The 18,498-nt window shown below is 46.9% G+C and overlaps 3 protein-coding genes across 19 annotated transcripts in view; 2 read left to right on the top strand and 1 right to left on the bottom strand.

The window, feature by feature from the left end:
- The window catches only part of MMS19 (MMS19 homolog, cytosolic iron-sulfur assembly component), a 32,454-nt gene extending 31,172 nt beyond the window's left edge, over positions 1-1,282 (top strand). For all 4 annotated transcript variants that reach the window (XM_032607848.1, XM_032607851.1, XM_032607849.1 and 1 more), the window contains 4 exons: positions 104-268; positions 351-410; positions 704-804; positions 885-1,282. In XM_032607848.1, coding sequence (XP_032463739.1) covers positions 104-268; positions 351-410; positions 704-804; positions 885-912 — 354 coding nt within the window. In that variant the 3' untranslated portion in view covers positions 913-1,282. The remainder of the gene's footprint in view (positions 1-103; positions 269-350; positions 411-703; positions 805-884) is intronic.
- ZDHHC16 (zinc finger DHHC-type palmitoyltransferase 16) lies at positions 19-10,442 on the bottom strand. 14 transcript variants are annotated; one of them, XR_004346135.1, is made up of 13 exons: positions 10,215-10,403; positions 6,803-7,050; positions 6,427-6,621; positions 6,188-6,276; positions 5,758-5,786; positions 5,003-5,136; positions 4,819-4,866; positions 3,882-3,967; positions 3,099-3,222; positions 2,843-2,913; positions 1,722-2,104; positions 1,540-1,608; positions 19-36 (listed from the first exon to the last, which is right to left on the bottom strand). XR_004346135.1 is itself a non-coding variant. In XM_032607854.1 (13 exons), the coding sequence occupies exons 4-13, from the start codon at positions 7,043-7,045 to the stop codon at positions 1,990-1,992; spliced, it is 1,134 nt and encodes a 377-aa protein (XP_032463745.1). In that variant the 5' UTR covers positions 7,046-7,050; positions 8,988-9,101; positions 9,761-9,874; positions 9,967-10,403; the 3' UTR covers positions 1,526-1,989. The 14 variants fall into 14 exon arrangements, 13 of the variants coding, with proteins under 13 accessions (XP_032463744.1, XP_032463751.1, XP_032463754.1 ...); XM_032607854.1 differs by lacking the exon at positions 19-36 and adding exons at positions 8,988-9,101; positions 9,761-9,874 and having other exon boundaries at positions 1,526-2,104; positions 9,967-10,403; XM_032607858.1 differs by lacking the exon at positions 19-36 and adding exons at positions 8,988-9,101; positions 9,761-9,874 and having other exon boundaries at positions 1,526-2,104; positions 10,215-10,391.
- Positions 10,443-10,588: 146 nt separating this feature from the next.
- On the top strand, positions 10,589-18,061 carry EXOSC1 (exosome component 1). The gene is made up of 8 exons (XM_032608201.1): positions 10,589-10,643; positions 10,751-10,866; positions 12,679-12,753; positions 14,239-14,327; positions 15,113-15,146; positions 15,652-15,702; positions 15,832-15,916; positions 16,253-18,061. The coding sequence occupies exons 1-8, from the start codon at positions 10,613-10,615 to the stop codon at positions 16,357-16,359; spliced, it is 588 nt and encodes a 195-aa protein (XP_032464092.1). The 5' UTR covers positions 10,589-10,612; the 3' UTR covers positions 16,360-18,061.
- The last annotated feature ends 437 nt before the right edge of the window (positions 18,062-18,498 follow it).

Here is an 18,498-nt window from a genome sequence, read left to right as displayed (position 1 = left end):
CTAAGCAGGGACCAAGCCATTGTCCCCCAGCTGGGGCTAGAAAGGGGAGGAAAAGCAGGCTCATCAAAGATGTGGTCATCCCACCCTTCCTGTGGCCCCTTAGCTGCTCTCCTTGCTGCTGGAGGCCCTGTCCTGCCCAGACTCTGTGGTACAGCTCTCCACCCTCAGCTGCCTTCAGCCTCTTCTACTGGAAGCACCCCAAGTAATGAGTCTTCACGTTGACACCCTCGTCACCAAGTTCCTAAACCTCAGCTCCAGCCCTTCCATGGTGCGTTGAGCCTGAACAACTCTTTGGCCTGTCCATCTCCCATTCGTGGGTCTCCCCTCACCTCCTTATGGTTGTGTTCCAGGCTGTCCGGATCGCTGCACTGCAGTGTATGCACGCTGTTACTCACCTGCCCACCCCCGTGGTGAGTACCGCAGATGTCCCTCTCTGGCTTGGAAGCTTCTTAGAAGAGCCAGAGGCACCTTTCTGCCTTAGTCAAGAGGGACTGGCCACCCTGCTGTGTGACTGAGATATGCACTGTAGGGTACAGATAGGCAAGGATCTCCTGACTACCGTAAAATATAATGGCCAGCCTGCCACATAGCATTCTCTGGAATCACTAAAGAAGAATAGGAAGAGTATTAGTTGTAGAGTCAGAGCAGCTTTTTTGGTTGTCTTGGTTGAACAAGGCTAAGATTAGCTCCTCTAACTCCACAGCTGCTGCCGTACAAACTGCAGGTGATCCGGGCCTTAGCCAAACCCCTGGATGACAAGAAGAGACTGGTGCGTAAGGAAGCAGTGTCAGCCAGGGGAGAATGGTGAGTTTTTAGGTCATGGGGAGAGATGGGACTGAAATGAGCCTCACCACTAATGCTGTCAACATTCTTTTTGCCTACAGGTTTCTGCTGGGGAGCCCTGGCAGCTGAGCCCTCCATCCTGGCCTACACTGTTCTGACAGACAATCTAACCTGAAATTACTAACTATCAAGCCATCTTGCCCAAAGCAGGGAGATGACTGGCTTCTGATTGCCTTTCCCACAGACACCGCACAAATGCTGGGCCTCTGTCGCATGGCTGTACAAGAAACATAGGAATCCTGACTTCTGATGGATTTGTGAAGTAACTGAGTGTGAGACTACTTGTGTTTGAAGAATGATCTTGGTCTTGGGGCTCTTCCATTTATATGTCAGAAAAAGTGAGACATGCTGCTGAGGGTGAATACAGATGAGCGTGGCCCCGAGGACCAGGGATGGTGGCGTGTGTGTACCTGCTGGAGAATAAAGATTCTTTTGGTAATGGGGCCGTCAGTTATTTCCCTCTCTCCACTTATGCCTCAGCAGTACATAACCAGAAGCAACACTGCATAAGCTAGAGGAACAGTAGTGATAGGAACTGGCCAGGAATTCTTCAGGACATCCAACCCCTCCAAGTGGGGCAGAGGTGGCAGGACCGTAACACCCACTCACTAGGCCTTGACCCTGACTTCCCCCTTCCCCGCCCCACAAGAGAAAGGCAAAGAGTGAAAAGCTACATATCTTTAAAAAATCAAATACCTTTATTTTTGCTCCCTTCAGCACATGAGAAGTGGCAGTGACCTCAGCAGTAGGCCTGGTATCTTTGCCCTGTTGAGAAGCCAGGATCTCAGCTCTACCATTCAGGTGTTTTCTCAGACGGCAAGTGGAAGAGGTGGTAGCCAACCCCAGTGCTGTAAGCTGGAGGAGGTCGGGGTCAGTACCTGGCAAGGTTGCTAGCTGCCTGATCTCCAGTCTGGGGCTGGAACTTCTGTTTGCCTGAGTAAAGGGACATCAGTCCTAGGGTTTTTCCACATCATGCCTTGCTTCCGCCATGGCCAGGAGACTGGTCCTTGAGCTGTCCCTGCATGGTACCGTAAGGCAGGCCCACTGGCTCTTTTTGCTCGAGGATTCCAAGAAGCTATCCTTGGAGGCCCTTGAGGCAATGTCGGAAGCAGGGTGGTGCTCAAGTTGTGGCTGACACACTCCAGCTCACACTGCCATCACAGAGGCTGAGTGAGCGGTCACCCAGGGAGGGGGATCCCAGCTCATTCCGTTCCCATGGGGCAGGTGACTGGAAGGTAACAACACCCGAGTCAGCCAATGCCTATAAGAGAAGACAGAAATACTTGTGAGATCTAAGATTTCCTAGTCTTCCTTCCTGAGCCTCATTCCTCAGCAAAGATATATCAAGGTAGTCTGAAGCTACCCTGGCATTCATCGCAAAAGTAATAAAAGTTACAGTTTTGTCCAATAAATGTGCCCTCTGGTGCCTTGAAGGCCTTTAGAGGTTTTGAGCTAAACTTCTAAGGGGCCACTGTAAGCACAGTGACAGGAGTAATAGGATGGGAAAAGGAAGAGGGCAGGTACTTGCAGTCACCTACTTATTACTGCCTCAGTAGTTGCAATTTGAAGAATGATTTACCTTTGTCTCTTGGGCTGAGGGAACTAGCTTCATTTATTGTCTTAGGACCTCTGTCACAAATAGATGACTTCAATCCCACAAATTAGGTGCTTGAAATCCAGACACTGCCATACAAATGAGAGGTGACTGGTGGCCAGCATACCCTAACTAGAGGTCCCTTCTCGAGAACAGCTTTCTAAGGATTCTGTCGTAGTCACCTGCTACCGTACCAATATGGGGGCCACTAGCCACACATGCCTAATTAAATTGGTGAAGATGAAATTAAATTTAAAATTCAATTCACTGATATACTAGCCACACTGCAAGCACTCAAAAGCGGTATGTGACTAATGGCTAATGTTTTAGATAGCAGAGGTACAGAATATTTTTCTCATTCCAGAAAGTTCAATGAACAGTGCTGGTCTAAATATTTTACTTTACCTTCCTGTGTCCACACCCAGGAATACCTTCCAGTTGTCCAAGCAGCCATAGTTGTAATGATTCCTAAAAACCTAGAGCAAAGAAAAACATGTTTCTATGAATCCCTTTCCTTAAACCAATTTTGAGCCTAAATTGGCCAGGCAAGTTCTGGATTTCATGATGCCTGCCTTAGTTGGCCCTGACCATGGCCTCTGTTTATAGGATGGCAGGTTCAGTTACCTACCCATCCCTCCACCCCAATCCCGGCCCTACTCACTCTGCCCTTGGCCTGCAGTCGGCGTCGCTCCTTCTTGTTGATGTGCCTTTCGATACTAGTCTCACCTCGACTGATGAGAACAGCATGCCATACAGTTAGGGCACCCAGGGCAAGTGCCACGGAACTGAGAAAAGAGGGGCAAAGATCATGGGGTAGTGTGGAGGGAGTTAGAGGCCATGCGTAGGTCTGAAATTGAGCTGAGCAACAGTGACTGCCTAGGGGCTTATGTCTAAGTCTGCCTTAACTCCCAGCGTACGTGTCCTAGACGAACTTTTACTTCACTGCATCCATGAAAAAGCATCAATGTGGACTAAGAATAAATGATGTGGAAAGCAAGATGGGGAAATAAGTCTATTTCTATTAATGAAAATGTTATATATTTCCTAAAATACCCATGCTTGGGAGACAGAAGAGGTAGTAAAAGCACTAACAATTAGAATAAAATGGCACAACGTTCAGGTTCCAGCTCTACCATTCCTAGCTGTGCATCATGGAACAAATCACCTCACCCCTCAGATCTGCAATTTTCCTCATCTATGAAATGCACCTACCCTTTAAGTAGGAGTTTAACTTCCCTTGGCACATACCAAACACTCAATGCCAAATCTTTAATGTTCCCTGCCCCCAAATGCTGAAGAAAATTAAGCCCTACTCTTTGCCAACCTAAGTGAGAATAAGAACAGCAGCAGTTTACACGGGGATGGGTTCCTGCCTGGCTGTGGGCACCGAAAAAGGTTTTTCTGAAGCTGCCCCTCAAACTGTCAAAAATGAGAGTTGAGATACCTGCACAGGAACCAGAGGTAGACAAGACTCTTGTGAGTCACTCTTTCTCGGAAGGAGAAGGTGGGTGGTGGGGTCTGGTGATAAGTCTAGAAAAAGAAAACAGCAAAGTCTGGATCATTTGCTCCATTGGTCTGTCTCTACCAGAGCCCAACACCTGCAGGCAGGGAAGTGATCCAAGCCCATGATGAGAAAATAGGGGGTTAAGCCACAGAGGAGTCAGGGCAGCAACCAGATGGGTGGACCAAGCTGGCGGCATCATCATGGACAAACACGGGGCAGAGCAGGTCTGGACAGGATGGTAAAGCACAGGAGGGACCAACCCTGGGCCTTTAGCTCTGACAACACAAATGGGGCTCCAGGGGAAGCCACTCCACTCCCCAGCTAGAACTGTGTGGCTGTAATCCCCAAGAGGGGACGAGACCCATACCCAGAATGGAATAACTGGAGGGGGAGAACTGTGAGCCCCACTAAGGACCGAAAGGGCAGCAGAGACACAATCACAAGCCCAAGATCTGCTCAGAATAAGGAGTCCTAAAAGGCCAGGGGAGAAGGGACGATCCTGCTGTGGACGCAGACAGACCAGGAACAAAGGATGGTCAGACTGGCCCAGCCCGACCTCTGTCCCCTGGAACCCCATTACACAGACTAACATAGACTCCTTGCTGCTCAGGCCATCACCAAGGCAGAGCCCTTGCTCAGCCCAAAGAAGGTGATAATGGAATAGAGCCAAAAACTGTCACGTACTAGGGACTCCCAGCTTGCCCCTAGGCCACTTAGTCTGCCCACGGCCGACAGTGCCCAGAAACACCCCGATCCAGTCTCGACTGGCCCCTTACCCCAGCCTCTACAACTCGACTAACAGGTGGGCCCCAGTTGCCTCAGCAACTCTATACCCCTGGCCTGAGCAGCAGGAGGCAGTGGGGTGGGGACAGCCCACCTGGTTGGCAACCGCCTGTAGTTTGTTCTTGTCGAGCTGTTTCATTTTCTAAGGGGATGGAAAACAGTGCTGGTTATACTCCCAGACCTCTAGGATGGGGGGGTGCTACCAGCCCCACTCCTTAGGGACGGATTCCACACCCCAAAGTGCTATAGAGCTGCCCTGCTCCTAACTACAGGCTCACCTCGATGGCAGCATAAGCCTCCCGGAAAAGGTCCCAACTTCCGTAGCTACAGTAGACACAGCCCAGAGTCATGAAAAAGCAGAAAGAGAAGAAGTACCGATGGTTATAGTGGCCTACACAGTTGTTTAGCCAGGCTGGTGGGGGTAGGATTAAGGACAAGACCAAACACACAACTTCAGGGGGTGTCCAGGTTTCTCTGGTTCATCCTTGGTTCCTGACAACATCATCCAAGCCCAAGGCTTCCTGTCACCAAAGGCAGGAAAATATGGGACTTCCTTGAAGTTGAGGTGAAAGTGTTAAAGCTTTTCAAAGCCCTCACAAGTCCCATCAGGAGATCATGAAAACTGAAATCCTTCAGTAAAATGAGTCTGCCAATACTTCAACCTAACGGGTTAACCAGACATCTGTGTGGGACAGCAGCAAGGGACCAATGGTTCTATCTGGACACCTACTGAACAACCCACTGAACCAAACGTCTCTTTCCATCCAATAGATGTTAGCACGACAGTCTACAAAAGAAAGAGCTGTTAGGGATGGGTGCCTTGCTCCAAGAAGATCCATCCCAGAATGCATGTAAGCCTCCTGCTTTTCCCAGGAGATGTCAGCCCCAAAAACTGCTCTTCTACAAACTTCTCATGAGCCCAGTGTTCTCTGCAGGGGGATGCTAGAAGCCTTGGGTTTGTGGCCCTTAAACCTCTGCAGTGCTCTGGAGCTAAAGAAGGAGGCCTCAGGCAGAAGAGATAATAAAAGGATACGGCAGTGATGATCCATCTTCAGCACACACCTGTGAGGGAGGGACACAGGCTCTGTTACGGTGGCCAAGGATCTCGAGATGTCAGTGCCAGTCCTTTCCTATAAGGACCAGCACCCTGCTGAGGCGGAAAGGGCACAGACTTTGAGGAGAGCCAGGCCTTGCTTCAAACCCTGCTTCACCGGCTACCTGACACTGGACAAGCTAACTCCGGGTCTCTTGCCTACCCTGGCCCATCTCTCTGAATCTCACTTTCCACAAGCGGTGAAAATGCGGAACTTGCAGGACGATCCTGAGGACCAGGTGTCCCGATATAGAGGGCACACTGCCTGGCACATGAGGGGTGCCTCATACATGTCCTGTCAAATTCCAGGTCTAGGTTCTGCCCTAGAGCTACAGCAAAAGGGCCACAGCTGGGATTCCCAGAGACCCACCTATTGCAGATGCTGCAGTGGTGTGTTCGGGCTGGCTTGGGGTTAATGCACTTCTTACAGATGGAGACTGTTGTGATATCATTCCTGCCCTGTGCAGAGGGAGAAAAGCACCATGACAACTGTGGCAGCACCGGTTTCGTACCTCCAAAATACCAAGGCACTCTCCCTCCGCACTCCTGGAACTGGCTCCAATAGCCTGCAGTTCTCTCCCTCCCCCATGCCCCTGAGGGGGGACCCACCGGGGGTGGGTATCCAGGTGGAGTGGTGATAGCCTGGTAGTAATGGAAGACGATGAGGATCAGATTCCAGTGACTATAGAAGAAATGCCAGCAGAGTCGTGGCACTGAGTAGGTTTGAAGGATGAGGGGCAGGATACACAGGTAGGCGATGGCCACGATGGAGCTGGTCAGCACGATCACCAGCACCACGAACACCTGCCGACACCAGGGAGGTCAAGAAGACGCAGTGAGAGAGCTCGCCAACACCCAGGGTAGACTCGGGAGTTACCCCAGGGTAGGAGGCCAGTGTGGGTCCAAACCCAGTGTAGGTCCATCAGACACATGTCCCTCTGCTACCCCCAAACATCCCTGGTTCCTGTCCCCAGGCATTACTCACCACCCCACACCAGCGGATCACGTTGTCCACCAGCCAGTAGATAGGCTCAAAGGCAGCATCCACAGCGGTGTCACTGCCTGCAAAGGAGTTGTAGAGCAGGGAGCGCAGGCAGACCTTGCCATAGCGCCAGCGCTGAACCAGGCCGCGGAGCAGAGGTGGGCAGCGGCGCCTGTAGCCCAGGAGCAGAAGCAGGCGCAGGCAGAGGCGGGCAGGGCCCAGCAGCAGGCTCCGCTGGCCCCGCATGGCTCCTAGGAGGGCACACAACTGTGAGGGGCCAGCCTGGGTCCTGTCTCTCCCTGCCCCACCAGTGGGGCGCTTAGAGGCAAAGACCTAAGACCAAGGCCCGCTGGGCCAGTCAGTAGGTGTGGGAAGTAGGGAGGTGACTCCAAGCCAAAGCAGGATCTCTGGAGTTGTCTGTGTAGACAGACCACTGGGTGGAGCCCGACCAACGTGCACAAAGCCATCCACGTGCCTCTGAGGGCCTGGCCACCGTAGCAGAGGTGTCCCGGCATCTCCTGCCTGCCCTGGCCCATTGGCCTACCTCCTAACAATTGTCTTCACCAGGAAGCCAGTGGGGGAGTGAGTTCACAGCACGTGGATCCTGCACCTAGATCTTCCCTGGTGCCACCTGAGTCTTGGCAAAAGATACTCATCCTTCCTGCTGACGTTACAGGCCTGGTGGCATGAGAGTCCCTGTCTCCTGTCAGGACAGCTCAGCTACCCCTTGCATGACGTAAGATGCTTTGTCTCCAAGTCTAGTCCCAGCCCCACCGCAAGCTTACTGAAGCCAAGACAATTTCTGGTGTTCAGAGCAGAACACCACCACAGGCAGGAGACACTGGCAGTGGGAGGAGGGCTGGTGGCTCCTGAAGACCACAGGGCCTGCCCTCTGAGTGATGAGTCTCCCCTGCCCTGTTCTAGTTGGACACTCGAGAGCTTTCTCTGCGGCTGCTGTCATTGGCCCCAAGATTCCCAACCAACCTTCCCAGCTCTTTAGCCCTGTGCGTGGCTCCTCTGCAAGTGCCTTCACCTCCTCCATGTGGTTTTTACCTCATCTAACAGCCACAGGAGGTCAGCTGCCCAGGCGATGCCCAGAACAGAAGACACAGATTCCTTCGATGACAGTCTCATCAATTCTGCAGATTAAAGGCTTTACCAGAAAGGAAATTATCTGATTTTCTCCTACGGCTACTTTGTCCTCAGCAACTCCACTGACTTATTTAACAGGCAGCTCAAAACCCAGCAGAAACTGGAGGAGGCTGCTCCACTGTAGGGGTGGTTTCATTTCAGTAACTGGAGCAAGGTACTCTCCTTGCACCCTGGCTCATCCCCACAAGAGGCCTTTCAAAGAAAACTTAATTATCTCCTTCCACAAGCCCTCTAAAGACCTAAGGCAAAAAGAAATCCAGCAGACAAGGCCAGCAAAGAGAAGACAGACAATTCAGTAGGGACCTACTCTCTGTACCAGGATAGAGTAAGTCGTCATTCCCATCACCTCCGAGGGTATAAGAGAATTAAGGGGCAGTGTAGAAAAAAGAAAAAGGAAAAGTTCAAACTTCTTCCCACCTCCTTTGAGTTGGACTCCTACTGTGTGGAATCATGATTTGGCTTGAGCATGAATTTTCGAATAGTATACAGCTGAAGTTTAACATAAGAGTGGGACAAAACATTTTACCCCATAGCAAATCCAGGTGACTTAGGCCATCCGCATATTGTTCATTCCCTTTCTGTGGCTAATGGAGAGTTTCCTATTTACTAAAATACTTTTTATAACAATAGCTTTCAAATAAGATGCATTCCTCATCTGTAATAAACATGAATTATATGCCATCTCTCCTGTCTACAAAAAAAAATCTCCCTTCTCTGACTCTCCACTTTTCAGCTTGTTCTCAACCACTTCCAGAATTACTGAGCTCTACAGGAAATGCCTGCCTCAAGGATGAGACTTACCAACTCTCACCTGCCCCATAACTCGACTACTTAGGGTTCAATTCTGCCCTTAAGTAGTTCTGTGACCTTGGGCAAATCACCAAACCCTGTTGGCACTCAATTTTCTTGTGTTCCCATTCAGTGAGAGGGTAGGATTAAATACTAAGGTCCCTTCCTGCTCTACCCCTTTATGATTCTATATATACACTTGGTAAGATGTTTAAACGAAATGTTTATGAAGTGCTTAGCGCAATACCTGGATCATGGAAGTGCTCAATAAATACTTGTTGAATGAATGAACTGGAGGGATGCTGAAGTGGAAAGGCTGGTCAGATGTCTGTCTGTCCTACAAATAACAGCAAGGACCCTCCTGCCAACATGATAACACTAAGTAAGTGTCTACTGAGAAATGAAAACCATTGTTAGAATCATAGCACTTAAGAGCTAGAAGTCATTTTTAAAAACGAGTCCAACCAGAAATCAACCCAAACATGTAAGCCAAAAGCTTGTAGGTGCAGAGCTAAAGATCAGATTTGTGTAAAAGAAATCTGAAGCCAAACCCGCCACACCCCTTATTTAGTGGGGTTTGGGGGTATGGGAATGCCAGGGAAGAGATATGTAGTCCATGGGGCCACAACTGAACATTTCATCTCAGGAAATTGAGGTAAAGCAGAGCTCAAAAAACTGTGTGGTAGGGGCGAGGGGTGGTGATGGAAGTGAACAGGGCAGGAAATAGAGCACGCACAGTTTCGCTATCACCCCCAGCACAAGCTCTGAGCACTCTGATCCCTCAGTAGTAGCCACTTAGTGACATCTGCCACCAGATCAGAGGGGACTGCAGGCCACAGCATCCCCCTCTTCCCAAGGGTCTAAGTCACCATCTCTTTCCCAAGGGGAAACCGTATATGAGGGACATAGGGCTGGGAGTGGGAGTACACACACAGATTCCAAAGCCACCAGAAGGCAGAGGAAACTGAGAAGAAGGTCGACAAATCTCATTTGGACAAAGCCTGTTCTCAGGATGCTTACAGCCTCAAGCAGCAGATGTCAATCATCAGTCAGAGCAGCATTTTATTCATGTGCAGACTTCCCTTCCAGACTAACATGCTCCGCTTGACAGGATCCGACAGCAAGATCGGAAAGCTGCAGTTACAGAAACCGGGGAAAGGTTTTATTTCTCAAAGAGCCTGGCGTGGCCAAAGTATGATGGGCAGGAAGTAAAATAACTTGGGTACCGGTTTGGTCTCTAGAGACACTGTACAAGTCAAATCCTATCTCTGGGGCTGAGTTTCCAAATCTGTGAAATGGGCGAGCTGGGTGGGCTGACCTTCCAATTCCGCGCCTTAAGGCTGCCCGGAGGGTGAGCTCCGCCCGGTTCGAGGGCAAGGCCGTGCAGAGCAGGAACTCACAAGGCCCCAGAACAGGGCCCGACCCTAGAAAAAGGGAAAGGACCGGGCAGCAAAGGCCGCGGCTTCGCTCTTACCTGCCACCGGCCGACTCCCCAGTCAGCCAAATCGAACCCTGCAGCCTCCGCCGCCGCTCACTGCCACCCCCTCCAGCTCGGCGCCCCGGCCCGGCCTGGCTCAATCCAACCAACCATGGCCCACAGCCCACAGCTTCAGCCTCCAGACCCGTACCCGCCGCCCGCCCATCCTTATCCGCAAGCGCAAGCGTAAGCGCAAGCGCATGCGGGCCGGAGCTCCGCCCCCGGTCTCGTCCCGGGGTAACCTGGGAAATGGAGTTTACATCTCAAGGAGGTGCTCCCTGTGGTCACGTGATAAAGCTCACCAATTGGCACGCTTCTTACTGCGGAACTGCACCTGGATGTTGGCCAATGAGAGGTCGGCTTCATTTTCCTCCGGACTTGGGACAGGGGCAGTCATGGCGCCACCCGTGAGGTACTGCATCCCCGGTAAGTCAGCGGTGCCCAGAGCGAATCCTGGGCAGGGACGGAGGCAGGAGGGCCCGACGACCAACAGCTTCTGCGGACCCGTGGCTGATGCAGCGTTTTTTCCGCAGGCGAACGTCTGTGTAACTTGGAGGAGGGCAGCCCCGGCAGCGGCACCTACACCCGGCATGGCTACATCTTTTCGTCGCTTGCTGGCTGCCTGATAAAGAGCAGCGAGAACGGCGCGGTAAAGCGGGCGGCTTCCCCTCTTCTCCGTCTCTGCCTTTTTCTTAGGCTGCCTTTGATTTCGCAGTTCTTAGGCAGGGGATCTGCGGGCGCGTCTTCAGTGCCTCGTTCAGTAAAAGAAGTTGGTCTCTTAAGTTTTAACAGCTGTGGTCCCCGCTGCCGGGCACTTAGCCATCACAGAACAGTTTTGTTGGTCCGGCTTGGTTGTGTTGCTGACACTCGGGGAAGCAAGTTGGGGGAAGAGTGGAGGCGAGCTCAGCCCTGCAGTGAGCTGAATCCTGTCCGAATGTCGCCTACCTCTCCGACTTTATCTCGCTCCGCTACCCGCGCCTCACCCTCTGCTATCTAGTACTACTGGCTTCTTTCAGTGTCGCCAGTGCGCCACAGAGCCTTTGTACACACGCCGACTGGAACACGCTCCTCTCTTCCTTGCCTATTCAATTCCTACCTACCCTTCAGATAGCCTCACTAGTATCACTTTCTCAGAGAAGCTGTCCTAGCCACTAGTCGAAAAAAGTTTTGTTTTTGTCTGTTTTGTTGAACACTCACAAAGAGCTGTATTCTTCCCTTTCTAAGCACTTAGCTCAGCATGTAATTAAACACTCAGTTATATCAATAAGTTCCCCATTAGACCCTTCTCCCGTAGACTTCATGAAAGCAGGCCTCACTCCCATAACTTCCGCGCCTAGCACAAGATAAATGCTCAGTAGATGTTTGTTGAATGCATGATTAATATTATTCTCCCTGGTTCCAGAGGCTGATCCACGATTAGCTCAGGATCAGATAAGCAGTTCTTGAAGGAGCAGCTTAAAGACACAGAGCATAGTAGAAAGAGGATTCAGAGTTAGAACACTTCAGTATTGACTAAACCTTGATTCTGCTTTAGATAAGAAACTTAAACCCTCTGGTTTTAGATTCTTCCTCATCTATAAAATGAGAGACTTTTTATTCGATCAATTTGGGAATTTCCTTAGGATTTGAAAGTTTGTTCATTTCATAGCTATACATATAGCTATCTATGGAGCATTTTCATGTGCCAGGCACAGTGCTGACCTCTAGGGATGTTGTAATGAGCCAAATACACATGGTCTCTTATCAGGGGGCACAAACACAAACTGTAAGCAAATATATGCTCGAATGAATGTATGCTTACAAATGTGATTCCTGCTCTGAAAGAATATTACGGGGTACCATGAGAACATGTAATAGGCAAACCCACCCTAGTCAGAAGTGACATTTAACCTGAATCTTTAACCTGAATATTTATATTTATCCTGAATAAAGGATAAATAAGAGTTGAGTGGGTGAGCATAAAGAACAGGTTGAATAGAGATCCTGAGATGGGAAGAAATTTAGTGAATTCATGAAACTGAAAAAAGGCCAGGAGAGCTGAGGCATAGTGAACAAGGTGCCATTATGTATGCTATTATATAACATTTATTTGGAAATTCTAGCCTGTCCAATAAAATGACAAACAGAAAGAAAGATAACTTTGGAGGAAAGAGTCACATTATCCATGATTACAGGCAATATAGTTGTATGCCAAAAAGCTCTAAGAAAATCACCAGAAAACTTAGAACTCGTCTGAAATGGTTAGATTATGTCTTCTAGCAGCTTTCTTCCTGTGGCCCCTTGGCCATCCTATAGCCTAAAATGTCTAAGGCTTTCTGCTGTGGACTGCAAATGGATCTGTAGTCCACCTGCCCTTGTGACCCCAACTGTGGCCCATGGCATTCCTATATTATTCTCAATCCACAGACACTTTTACCCAAGACTTAGCAAGGATATTTATGTTTTATTGTTCTCTCTGTAGCTTCCTGTCATATCTGTGATGAGAGAAACAGAGTCTCAATTACTGCCAGATGTGGGAGCTATTGTAACCTGTAAGGTAAGTTGGTCCTAACCTCCCTGCTTAGGATACTGTCCAATGCTGAAATAATGATCATTGTAGAGCTGCACTGTTCAATATGGTAACCAGTAGCCACATATGGCCATTTAAATTTAAATAAATTAAAATTAAACAAAATTTAAAATTTATTTTCTCACTTCCACTAGGTACATTTCAAGTGCTCAGTAGCCACAGGTGGTTGGTGGCTGCCATATTGGTCAACACAGAATATTTCTATCATCACAGAAAGTTTTACTGGACTATGCTGGTCTAGAGATTTCTAGGATAATGATCAATGAGGTCAAGTTCAAGCTTGCATAGTTCTTTCACAGAGCTGATTCCCTGAGTTTGTAATTTTTTACTTTTGTCTGGGAGACAGGGGCACCAAAGGGTGATAAGGAAGCCCTTTTTTTTTTTTTTTTTTTTTTTTTTTTTGTTTTTATTTATTTGGTTGTGCCGGGTCTTAGTTGCAGCAGGTGGGCTCCTTAGTTGCAGCTCGAGGACTCCCTTTAGTTGTGGCTTAGCTCCTTAGTTGTGGCAGGCAGGCTCCTTAGTTGTGGCTCACGGGCTCCTTAGTTGCAGCATGCGGGCTTCTTAGTTGTGGCATGCAAACTCTTTGTTGCAGCATGCATGTGGCATCTAGTTCCCCAACCAGGGATTGAACCCAGGCCCCCTGCACTGGGAGCACGGAGTCTCAACCACTACACCACCAGGGAAGTCCCAGAAGGCCCATTTTTGAACAACTGAAGCAAAACTCTCTGCAGAGAAACAAAAGATTTGATAAAGTCTTTGAGGGAAAGTACACATTAATGCGATACTGGTCAGTAACTATAACATATCAGTACTCCCTGCCCATCCCCACTCTCTGCCAGTTAAATTAACTTGCAGCTCTTAGTTTTTCTCTATAAATTTCTCCAGCAGAAAATCTATGTGGGGATTCCCTGGCGATCCAGTGGTTAGGACTCCGAGCTTTCACTGCTGAGGGCGTGGGTTCAATCCCTGGTCAGGTAGCTAAGATCCCGCAAGCTGCGAAGCGTGGCCAAATTTAAAAAAAAAAACAGAAAGGGAGAGAGAATGTATGTGTTATTTTGAAAATAACTGGAGAGGCAGTGATCTAAATATTATGCAGCAGCTGAAATGGAGACTTAAATTCTGTTCACACTACAGGGCTCATAGTAAGATCTGTTAAAGGTCTAGCTAGATTTGCTATATACTATAAATACCCTTGTGTATTTATGTTAGACTTGTATATTTTTCAAAACCTATTCCATCTTATTTGATTTCCACAGTAACTCTATTAAGTGGCCAGAGTGGCTCTTATTCCACTTTACAAATATGACTTATACAGGGATAAGTAGGAGTTAACTTGTCTTAAATTCTATACTTAGTAGGGTTGCTTGGACCAAAATCCTAGTTTATTCCCGCCTCCTTCAGCTGCCAACGACTAATACTCACTCTAGTGCTGCTCTTTTCTCTATTGCACAGGTCTCTAGCATCAATTCACGCTTTGCCAAAGTACACATCTTATATGTGGGGTCCACACCACTTAAGAACTCTTTTCGAGGAACTATCCGGTAAGAAGTATTTTTGTCTTCATATTTGCCTCAGCACCTGGAATGAGATTAGGATAGAATGGGAGCCTGGAATTTTTAGGAACAATTACATTCTCTATTCCTGCCCATTTCTCTCTTCCTTTGTGCTTTGATTCTCCCCAGGTAGTAGCCAAAGAAAACGTTAAAACATGTGAGTTAGGACAAAAGGAAAATATTAATGAAATAGGGCTTTAAATAAAACAAAAAGGGTTGAGCTAAGCTGGAGATTAGCATTGTAGGGATCATTCATAGCAAACAAAGTAGAAAGCATTTTAGGAAGTACCTTTCTTTCTTGAATTTAAAATCAGTTAAACCCAAGGACTGTAAAACAATAAAAAGGGTAGTGGGTGAAATGGTAAATTTTTTTCCTATGGGTTCTTGGGAAGGGACAAACAATTCTCGTGAGCTAGATAATTTAACATCTGAGGCTCTTTCCACCCTCAGGATTCTGTGTTGTTCTGTGGTGCTTCTGTTCAAGCTCTCCTAAGGCAGTGAAGTTCCTTATCCTTCGCTGCTAAATCTGATCCACTTTTCTGTAGTGGGAGGTATTGATATTGCTGCTCTGTGTGATCCAAGAATGGGAAATGTGGTTTTCTCCTCCAGGAGAGGACTAGGGATACATCTTCACCCTGCTCCTCTGGGTGGCCGCTGGGTCCCCATTAGGACTTGTTCTCTCTGCTGTTGTAGCTCTTTGTCTGCCAGGAGTCTGCAGGATAATTCTTTCTCACAGATAATTAACCTTTCTGTTAATTCTTTTTTCTTTATAGCAAGGAAGACGTCCGAGCTACTGAAAAAGACAAGGTTTGTTGGTTGGTTCTTTTTTTTTTTTCATGGCTTTAGGAATCTCAATCCTTTTAAATTATTCCAGTGAATTTGAAAAGTCTATGGAAATGTGGAGTCCAAGGAATTTTAAGGTGTTCCCTTCTGGAAGGTGTGGAATTCACTTCACTGTCCCTTTCCTCTTCATATCATTTTTGTTCACTTTGTTGACCAGAGAGGGGCTAGTTTACTCTTTGCCTTTGAAGCCACGTATTTATTCATTGCTGTTTCCTCAGACTTACTCTGGAGCCTTTCAGAGCAACTATAGTACTTTTGTCCAAGTCAGATTCCTGATTAGGTTACTGAGTTCAAAATCTTTCATTTATGTGATGATGCCACAGAAACAATAAAAGTTGTTGATTGACTTGAGTAGTGATGACTTCTACCCTCTGAGATTAGAAGTTGACTCGTTCTGCCAGGGGTGTTAATAGTTTCATGTAGACCTGATTCAGAGCTTTCACTTAACACTTCTGTTCTTTCTTTACAGGTTGAAATTTATAAGAGTTTCCGCCCAGGGGACATTGTCTTGGCCAAAGTGGTATCCTTTATTCCCCTCAGACTTGTGGTCCTTTGTCAAAAGAAGAAATGGAAGTAGAGAAACCACTCAAGTGGCTATGGGAGGGATGGCTTATAACTCTGTTTTCCTTTACCAGTGTGATGTGACTAGATCTCCCTCGGTGATGCACAGTCCAACTACCTCCTAACCACTGCTGAAAATGAGCTGGGAGTGGTGGTGGCCCACAGTGAATCGGGTGAGTTTGTCCATGCTTCCACATGCTTACCTTTACCTGGGAGCTAGGGTTTGGGATTAGTCCATTGTTTTCCCTCATTTCCCTTGTTTTTTAATTATCTAAAAAGCAATACTAGTGTAGATACTTACTACTGAGATTAGAATGATTCTCCTTATATAATCTAAGGAAAAGAGGCGCTCACTCCATAAATCAGTGGCATAAACAAGGTTTTTTTCCTGTATGAGGTGAGGTTCACTAGGCAGCTTGGTGACACTTCAGTTCATACCCAGCTGAAAAGAGAAGAGTCTCAAGCAAATATTTGGGGTCCCATCTCCAACTCCACCTTTTCCCTTCCAGGTGTCCAGATGGTTCCCATCAGCTGGTGCGAGATGCAGTGCCCTAAGACCCACACTAAAGAATTCCGGAAAGTGGCCCGAGTACAGCCTGAATTCTTACAGACCTAAGAAGCCACACTTTACCCCATGCATAGGAGTAAGCTCTTTCCAAGAGTACATGTGTGAAAGTGACATCAGGGTGCCGTTGTCTTCATTCAGGCACCTGGGGCTGGCCAGCAGCCACCTCTAGAAAAATCTTACTCTATAGGCAAAACATTTTTCCTGTGAATCGTTCGGTGGATTTTATCCTCTTGAGTGATAAATTTCTCTTTTGGAGGCACCAGCAAACCAACTGTATGATGGTGGAAATAGCCTGTTCTTTCTGACAGTCTTATAAATATGTATTTTTTGCTGTGAAAAAGAAAACATTTTTACGAAAAGAATTTTATGGTTTCTATTGAGTAGGGAAAAGAATCTAAACAGTGTCATGACATTTAGAGCAGGGTCTTGCCTGGTGGCACCGATTAACAGACATGTGTTATATGCTTTCTTGCTCTAGACAATGCCTAATTGCCAATCTTTTTTGTATATTCTGATGTACATACTTTTGCTTATTGAGTACTTGTTATGTGTCAGGCACTAGGTTAAGTACTTTATATACATTCCCTCATTTAGAGAGATTATGGTATAGTGAAAATGATGGGACACATGTGGTGATTCAGGTAGCATGTTAGTAATTCTGAAAGTAATTTGGTAAAGAAAGTATTACTGATACAGTAGATACTCCAGGAAATGTTAAATCTGAATCGAAAAGAGGTACAGAACACTATCATGTGAAGTGGCCAGGAAAGGATTTGTAACATGAAGTGAAAGGAATTAAAGAACTAAGATAAGTGAGGTGAAGATATTCAGAGCAGAGAGAGAAGCCCAAGCAAAGTGCAGAATCAGGAATGTACACACAAGCTTGAGGACAAGCAAAGGATGAGGGTTAAGCATGGGGAGGTTGCAGAGAGAGTGAAAGGAGAGATGAATTATGTCACTTCTTGAGATGTTATTAGGGAGCCCATGTCTTCTCTGTGAAGTGAGAATGGTTGGGGTAAGGTTTAGAGTCATCCCACCTGGGTTTGTGTCCTCTCATTGCCTTAAGCCGGGTTATACGTTGTTTTGTTTTTTTTAATTGAAATTTTTATTGACATAATTGTAAGTAATTGCAGTTTTAAGAAATAATACAGAGATCCCTTATGCACTTTTTCCAGTTTCCGCCAGTGGTGACATTTTGCAAAATAATAATATGCTGTACTATAGCAATCAGGATGTTGAACTGATACTTAAGCAAATTATTTATTTCTTTAAGTCTGTTTCCTCATCTGGAATAGTATGACCTCATAGGATTATTACGAGGAAATGTATAAAAGTGGTTAGTACACGCCAATATTACTGTGATATATTACTGTTGTTATTATATAACTGATGGCCTTCTATCAGGTATCTACTAAATGCCAGGACTTAATGCTAGATACTTCAGTGTAGTTTGTATTGATATAGTCAGTCTCCTATTGATAGATATTTTTAAACTTTTTTTCTTTTACAGACAGTGCTGCAGGGAAAATCCCTATACCATATATCTTTGTGCATGCCTATGATTCTTTTGCAAAACAGATTCCTAGCAGTATAATGCTGAGTAAAAGAATATGCACATGTAAATTTTTGGTGAGATTCTCCCTTATTGCCTTGCAGAAAGATGCTACCGATTGATTTTCTCAACAGTGTTAGCCATTTTACTTACGTTATCTCTGAACTTCACAGTGACCCGGAAAAGTAGCAATTATTTCCACATGTTACAGATAAGTAAACTAAGGCTTAGAAAAATTAATAAATCTCACAGACATCAAGAGGCAGAACAGTGTTCAAACTCAGATCTGTTTTACTGTAAAGCTTGGGCCCTTCCTTCTGTACCATGGTGCCTCATTCTTCCAAGTATTGAACAGAAACCTCAGGCATGCAATTAGAGGCTCTCCAAATTGACACTGGTTAATTATATGTGCTTGTTGGACATCATTCATTCATTATATAAATATATTCGAGCAACTCCTCTGCCCACCACTGCTCCAGGAACTAGGGAGTAAAGCAGTGAACATGATAGAATCCTTTCCTTGTGGAGCTTACATTTCTAGTGGGGGGGGGACCATTGGTGGGAGGGGAGACAAATGAAAAGTAAACAAATACGGAAATGTTATAATTTCAAACAGTAATTTTAAAAAGTGTCAT

Source organism: Phocoena sinus, chromosome 16, assembly GCF_008692025.1.
Source record: "Phocoena sinus isolate mPhoSin1 chromosome 16, mPhoSin1.pri, whole genome shotgun sequence".
NCBI classification, from domain to species: domain Eukaryota; kingdom Metazoa; phylum Chordata; class Mammalia; order Artiodactyla; family Phocoenidae; genus Phocoena; species Phocoena sinus.
Note: the sequence above shows the minus strand (reverse complement) of the source record. Positions and strands in the feature narration are given on the sequence as shown.